Genomic DNA, 8,087 nt, shown 5'->3' with positions numbered 1-8,087 from the left:
CTGTACCACTGACAGGCTGCGTGATAGGATAGTTGATTCTTTCGATTTCTTTAGATTTTTTTACAACGACTACTTTATCGCCTAGCCTTTTTTCCCAGACGTGACTCTGGCATAGGTACCACAATCAGGCAAAGGTAACAGTCCGTCCAAGTAGGCTGTCTTGACAACGATGACCCATTGAGGGCGCTGCCAATCACAAATCTCATCCTCAACATTAGCCAACCCCGCTGAACGAGTTTCCTTCTGGCTACAAGCCCACTGCGATTGCCACATGTAGTCAATCTATACATTTACATTTTGTCATTTCTACTCCGTTTCCAAGTTCTGCCTGTACAGGCATTCGTTTTCTGATCTGATTTCAGAGGAGGGCCGGGAGTGGTCCGCAGGCATGGGCCACAAATTCGCAGGCCCATTGGCGTCATATTATTGACATGCTGTTTATACATTTCGCAATAGCAGTAGGTTTCCTTTAATACAAACCACGGCGTTGACGAGCGTTAAGCGGAGTCCAACGTCTGGCTTCGTTTCACGTCGGACGCGCGCACTTATCTGAGATAGTTTGTTACTGTTACCGTCATTGTCGATGTTAGTGAAGGTCTTATCGAAGGCGAGGAATATGACTTGTAATGCTGCCTGTCGGCGGCTTGTTGGTGGCTCTGCTAGTGATAAATTCCCGATCGTTCTCGTTGTGCTGTTCTTCCCAATCGACTCCTTCTCCTTAGATCTTACGAAGCGATTTCGCGTTGCTACAATGTTCCGCCTCTTGATGAGGCGGCGGCGGCTAGGTGGCAGGGGAGGGGGTATCTTTTCTGCCACATTCTTACCGAGAGTAAAGTTGAAATGATGATAAAGATGATTCGCAGCTATAGTTTGTTTGTACGCCGCGCCGTGGGTGCATCTCGCATCTCTAGTTACTACAAGGTTAGTGTCAGCCAAAAGGCCAAAGAACGATAGTTTTAAGGGAGATCTATAGATGATTGAATGCGATAAAAGTAAAGGGCGTAGACCGTCGACGACGAAAAGTAGAGGCCATTTATTTTATTAGTAGAATATATTACAGTATTTCTGTATAATCCGATGTGAAACCAAGTTACGTTGATTTTTTTTTATTTAGAACAAAATAATCATATATTTCAGAAAATCACCAGCCTGTATTAAAATCAGTTGTGTAACAATAGATTTTCGAAAATTAACCTTTGAAATTTTCTATTAGTACGTTTCGGGTTGATCATTTTCCATATTTCGGTAACAAAATTTTCAGCGGATACATCGCAAAGCCTAACATCTTATTAAATCATAATCAATTGAATTAACTGTACTTATTCATGATATTTGATTGTAAACATACCAATCAGAGTTTGTAACGATATATTTGGCCAATTCAATATGAACTCGAACTGACTACTACAATTTGTCTTTACAGATTTAGCTGATTTTAATATAGCACGATGCAGGGATTCCAAAATATCAACCCGTTTATTCAGTGTTTTCTCGGAGGTCTAGTTATATAATCCCGAAGTTGATATGCGGGTTCCTTCCTTTAAACCCCCTACAATATCGTCTACTCATAGCCCTTCAGAATAAATAAACATTTGTTCAATTATTCTATGTAGCGGTTTTGACGGGGTTAACATTAGCTAATCTCAAACGCCATCAGCGCTAGGTGGCGTTTCGCGGTATTTTGTTCGAGGTGATCTGCAGGTTATACTACAACTCCTATCTAAATCGTACCCGAGAGCTTGTCCGATTCTCAGCTTGTTCTTAACTCGTCCGTATCGACGGTCAAAAGACTGTAGAGCAACGAGTGGCCTGTTAGCTGACTACTACTGAAATCTATGCCTCGGAAGACGCCGCTTACGACCCAGTGCATTGATTAATCGGTACCCATTTTTTCGCTTCGATTCTCAAACGAGATATTTCCATATTCTACCACCAAACAGCAACACATCTCCGAGTATTCGCTATTTCGAGGCTCTTTTCCTGCGGTAAAATAAATGTTATAAACCGTTGTCTTATTATATACCTGGCATAAATCAGTAGAAGACATTGACACGTATGTGAAGAACTATCTTCAATTATGTGAACCGTAACGAGTTGGACTTTATAGTATGGCTTGTACAATGTCGATCAGCATTATTCTGACCAGGGCTTTTGTCCAATTACGCATTTTAAGCCCCAACCATTTGAACGTTTTCTCCGGAAACACCGGGCATATAAGCCTCTAGTTACTGCGGGTGTCTGATTTGGCTCTTGACTTCCCTGCCGTGTCTACTGCATGCGTACCTGTCAAATATAACTCACTCACAAGAGGCACCTGCTTCCTCTGTGCGCGTCTTTACAAGAGCAGTACAATTTTTATGGGAATTTATTAGTTTCCTTTGTGCTCAGAGATGGGCGTCTAACATTGCCTTGCGCTTGAACGTTGCTTGCGCTAATAACGGTCAAATCAGGATCGATAACAGCAAACAAACGATCAGTAGAGGCCAGAAACGGGACTGATCAACAACGAGCAAGCATGTGAAGTATTTGCTCGCCTGATCGATGCGTTGACAGGGTCATATTTAAATGTTTGACGCATCGTCGAGTGATCTCTCCGACCGACACCCCTCGGATCAGAGCCGGGCGAAACTTAGACAAGAAAAGTAAAGGAAAATGCGATTTGAGTGCTAATAATTAATCTGTTTGTCCTTCCTGTCCCCGGCCAAACAAACTATTGATAGTTCGTTTTTCGATCGTTAACAGCATATATTACGAAATTCTTGATTAATCAATTTTTCATCAAATCGACGTTACTCATGGGGCCTCTGACGTGTATTCTAGATCTAGCCAATCCACATAGCTTCTATCGTTTACAGCAGTTTTATTTGTTGTATCCTGTAGCTCAAATTCGGCTGCCAGCCACATTTTCACGTGTCTACAAGCAATCGCCCGTCGTCAGCGGTCTTACCGCTGGCGGGCACTACCGCCATCTCGATATCGGTTTCCCTAGCGATTTCCACAAGCATGGCACACGCGCGCGCATCTACACACCACTTCCTTCGGCGTTTACCAGCGTATTGCTATCTACTTACCATCCTGACAGCTTACCGCCATTTGTCTGTCTGAGTCGTTTTTTCTCAGCACCGGTGGAGCCAGTGAATCCGTCCAACACCTTGACGTATCAAACTTTCGACTCAGCTCGACCACGGCCATGTAAGGGCCATCGCGTCACCCTTCAGGCCAGAAACCTCGGTGCCTATTTTTTGTTGTGTACCTGCCTATCAATTGGTCGTCATCATTATTGTCGCCGTCGATAAACACAAATGCTTCTGCTGGATTTGTGCGCGCGCACAAATGTTGAATGTTTGCGTGTTATTGTTTTATTTGGTATGAGGGGCGCCCAAATTGCAAATATTGACACACACTTTGAACCCAAAGCGAGATCGCAGTCGGCCAACGTCGACCAAAGAGACCAAAAAGAGAAAATAGTGAAACACTATAGCGGCACTCCGGCACCAGTCGACATTATCCTCTATAACCTGCGATCTTGCCTAGCCAGCGAGGCTAACCGTCACGACTACCCCAGCACGCATTACGAACAAGAGCGCTAGACTATACGCATCATCGTCTATTATGTAATAGAAATATGCTAACTCAGAAGAATTCAGGTTTTCCGATCGTCTCAATAATGCCCCTGTTGCTGCCGCTGGTGCGGCTAGCGCGATAAGCGACGTCACCCCCCACCCCACAGATAATAACTAACAGATAAATTTCAGGAACCGACAAAACACGAACGAAATTCACGGGGAAAGACGGAACGGGGCGTCCACGACGCGATGACCGACGCTGCTGCGTCCACGCCATCTCACGCTGCCTCAAAGTTGTTTGGTGGACTGTACGTGCATGTGCTGTACTACACCACGGTCAGCTCGTGACATCGACTACATGGCTCCGGAAAGCTTTAAGGGCCATCATAGCCCAGTTCCTCTAGTAACCTTCTAAGCTTTTTTCAAACGATAGTTGGGGTAACAGTTTAATAGGTGTTGACGGTAAGAGGCTAAAGATCTGCTCGATTTATACGAGAGATCGTTTCTCCCGTAGTCATGCGATTACCTGAATTGGCAAGCTTATTCTGTTGTGTAGATACATACTATGTAGTATAGTATATTTTTTTAATAGTCACTGTATTTTATAATGATAAAGCTTTTCAATAGACTTCTCTTACACTTATGGTGTCATGTGGATTTATAAGAATTAAAAAAATAAATTTTTTTAACATAGTGTTGATTTTGATTGTATTACGATCGGTTGTGTACGTACGGATCAGATATTGCTTATGAATACTTTTAGCCTTCTATTCAAAACTACGAATTGCAATGGCACGTCCAAGGCGTACATTTTTCAAATACGCGCGTTTGAAACCAATCCACTAATACGCGTAAATGCCGTCATAAGTAGTCAGACAAGACAAGATGCTCGTTAGACTGACGCACGCCTTCAGCTGATGCAGTCCTTCAATTGACCTGCCATAAAATCGTTCGTTCGTATGACTTCGATTCGCTTAAGCTACTGATACAGCCACTGCTGTCGCTGCTATACAGCGTTTACCTATTGAAAGTATCAATTTGTGCATTGTAGAAATACTGCCACTTGCCGTAACGCTAGACCATTTTCGAACCTGACTACTGTTTGCTATCATTGTTGTTTGTGATAAGTAGCTGGCGAAATCATTCACGTAAACTCACGCTGAGCCTCAATTCGAGCAAATCGTCGATCTTCAGCAGGCGCCGCACTACAGTGGACCGAGAGCTCCGACCTACTCGAACTGTTCATAATGGACGTAGTTGAAGGTTAAACGAATGACTCATTGGTAGGATGCGTCCCTAGGTAAAAGAGGTGCTACTTGTACCCTAAAACATGCGGCGACTTCGTCAGAGAATCGTTGAAAGGCCGTGCCATCACGCTGGCGCGCGTTATGACCATCAACCGCTGTCAAATGCGGTCGACTCATGCTACTCAAGAGAACGGCTATAGTAGTCATTACGGCCGGTGCTGCTGCCGCTGCTAGAGCCTGCAATTGCGTCCAACAGAGTGCTTCGCGGACTTCCCGGAAGCTGTAAGCTCCCACCCGTCGAAAACCACTTCCATCAACGCGATCATCTCCCCCTATACCTACGCCGAGCAGACGCAGAGCCCATTACAGACGTTAGAAAGGCTAACTCGTGAGCACCCTGCAGCGTTCAAACGATATAGAAAGAAGGACGAAGAACGGAAGAGCAAGACAATGAGCTGATCTCGGCAAACAAAGACCTAAATTGCAATACCATTGAGCAGATTCGCATAGCCAACAGGACATGAAGAGCGGAATAATCAAAACAGGCCCAGAGAAACCGCCGAGGACTACTACTGCTAATAGCTGTATTGCCAGCCATACAACTGAACTTCGCTTCTAACCAGATTCAACACTAAGAGTAAGCGAATGTAGGCACCTCCTCTAGTTCGCACACCCCATACAACCCCCATTACTACCTATTTTCTGTTCTCTTCTACTCGTCTACTGATTTAGATACGACTACACCACTAAGAAAATGGTGCGAACAGGTAGGACACGATGACCGCGCGATTCATTGGCTTATTATCTGCTCTTAGTAAACAATCGGTATGCTCCCTAGCGAGAAGCCCCTTGCTCCCCAGGGGGTTAGTAGTAATAATAATAATAATAATGTGAGATTGCTCTGTGATGACAGGAGCAGCAGAAGGCAAATAGTTGCTCCAGAATGCAAAGAAGGGTTCGTGGGTGTACTAGGCACGTTGTGATCGATTAATATGGATGGCTATTGTGGCACAACTTTATCAATCTATCAAAATGATGCCTCAAGCTCAATAATTATCATTGGATAGGCCTGCTTCTCCTCATTAAGTTTTTTTTTTGTCTGGTGTTAGAGTTTCTCTAAGTTTGAAAAATATGTTGTATATTGTAGCCGTTTTGCGAACGGGGAACATTTACCGATCATTTTTTACATCTTCTAGCTCACCGGTGCGTTCGGGAAGTAATACAAGCCGTTGAGTAAGTGTTAGAAGCTCGGTCCATTTCGTGTGTACGTTTTCAGGTGATATATTTTCAGCCTGTACTGCTTTGCCGCTAGCAATATCTGCTTGAATGTCTGATCTGATGGGGTACGTTGACGCGGTCATTTTTCTTTACTATAGGACGTTTAATGATAGAGGTTACATGTATTCAGATGTTTTGCTATGGGGCTATTTATCTATCTAATCTTAAAACTACAGCAGTTTTTCTCTACGACGGGCATCCACGCAAACAGATAACTGACATAGAAATATATTAGATAATGTTCATCGATCGCGAAAAAATTCAGTATATTAATCTGATTATTTCTTCATAGCATCGCTGTTTCGTAGCAATGTCATCGTGGACCTTCGTGACCCCATCTACGTTTGTAACCTTTGGACCTTAACTAGTAGTATAAAAAACGAGATCTATAGTTCTTCTTGTGTTAGCGTAGATGCCGAAATTTATCTTTGAACTAGAAACGTCATCTCTACAAAAATCATCGTCAATTTCTTGTGCTGTAATGATCTGTTTTCTAATTATTGCGGGAAGTGTAAATAGATATTTTTCTATTATAAATAGGATTTAGTCTGTATCTACGATTTTGACAAACCACCCTGAGTGGTACTATGGGTAGTTACATTGAAGTATCGAGAAAACGGAAACGACGAATATATATAAGTATATATATTTATATAAGAGTGGGTAATTGATCCGCTTAAATTCGACCTATAGACTTATCAAGCTAAGAGTTACAGGTACGAGATGTCGATGGGGCAACGTTCGATTGCTTAGTTGAGATTGGACTTCGTTCATAGAAACGTATCACGCATCCTTTCTTATTAGCTACTGTATTTAAGATGATTTGACCTGGAACAGGTGGATCGTTATTTCGAAAAATTAGGTGTTTGGGCAATTTACCTGAGTCATAATCCTGTCTGCACCCGTTCCTTCGTCGTCCAGAAAGCGAATATCAGTATTGTAGTTTGGCACCAGTTTGCGGAACGCCATAGATGTCCGTGAAATCGCACCTTTTGCGCGGCCAGCTGCGATCTCGTTCTGTTCCGCTGTGTTTGGGACGTATTGCTTGACCACGAGCGGGGTGAGTCTTCTGGGTACCCGGCGCTGGTAGCCGGATCGACCCGGAGCGCAGGCCATGGCCTGGCTGACCAACGTCAATAACACCCACACATGTGTCACGGATTGCCGACAAAACATTTTGCCCCAGTTATTGTAACCGAGCACAGCAACGACCTCGAAAGCACGATAAGAGCGGAACCACTCTGTTGACAATTGATGACAGCTTGAGATCAGACAGAATCAGTAAATGATTTTGAACGAGATTCAACTTAATTAGGTAGGAGGGAACTTCGCCGTTAACTGTTCACCCGGTAACTATAATATGTAGAAATCAATTGTAACTGCCAGCTATCCTTTAATTTCACCATCAATGACAGTAAGAAATGGACTCGGTGCTAGGTATTATCAACTGTCATTTTTTTGCCTGTATACACAGGCATACACTGCAAGTGTCCTTGTTGTATTTTTGCTTGTTACGTGTAGTCGATGAGTACAGCTGATTCCGGACGAGTGTTGGCTCTCGGCTCCGGTACGCTTTGCCGGCTGTGTGTAACGCGCTGACAATTATATTCCAGTATGACGAAAGTAGAACGTAATCACGATGATCGCTTGCAGACGCTCAACGAAGCGGGTGAGGCAGAGCTGACGTAGCGTACATGACGCCGCTGACGTGACAGTCGCGAGTAGATCTGGCGCTAATTAAAGATCATATTTTCATTCAGTACATGTTTATTGTCAACTGCGGTAGGGGCAGTTGCACTAAGAAGAAGGCTGGCTATGACGTTGATGATGTTATAGCTACTGCAAGATGCTTTCTTCCTGGTTCCGCCAGCACGTTCGACTATTTCGCAGTGGTGCACAACATACATGTCGAACTACCGGGGAAATTAATACGATTTTATATATATATATATATATATATATATACACGTTTTTGAGCAGATGTAAAGTCTCTAGC

The 8,087-nt window shown here is 43.6% G+C and overlaps 1 protein-coding gene across 2 annotated transcripts in view; it reads right to left on the bottom strand.

Annotated features, from left to right (window-relative positions):
- hh (hedgehog signaling protein) overlaps positions 1 to 7,800 on the bottom strand; it is a 14,789-nt gene extending 6,989 nt beyond the window's left edge. For both annotated transcript variants that reach the window (XR_015310744.1, XM_022832116.1), the window contains exon 1: positions 6,971 to 7,800. Coding sequence is in view for 1 of the 2 variants with exons in the window: in XM_022832116.1 (XP_022687851.1) it covers positions 6,971 to 7,267 (297 nt within the window). In the remaining variant the exon portion in view is untranslated. The remainder of the gene's footprint in view (positions 1 to 6,970) is intronic.
- Positions 7,801 to 8,087: the final 287 nt, after the last annotated feature.

Source organism: Varroa jacobsoni, unplaced genomic scaffold (genome assembly GCF_002532875.2).
Source record: "Varroa jacobsoni isolate VJ856 unplaced genomic scaffold, vjacob_1.0 scaffold_370, whole genome shotgun sequence".
In the NCBI taxonomy this organism is placed as follows: Eukaryota; Metazoa; Arthropoda; class Arachnida; order Mesostigmata; family Varroidae; genus Varroa; species Varroa jacobsoni.
This window is presented reverse-complemented; position numbering and strand designations above follow the sequence as displayed.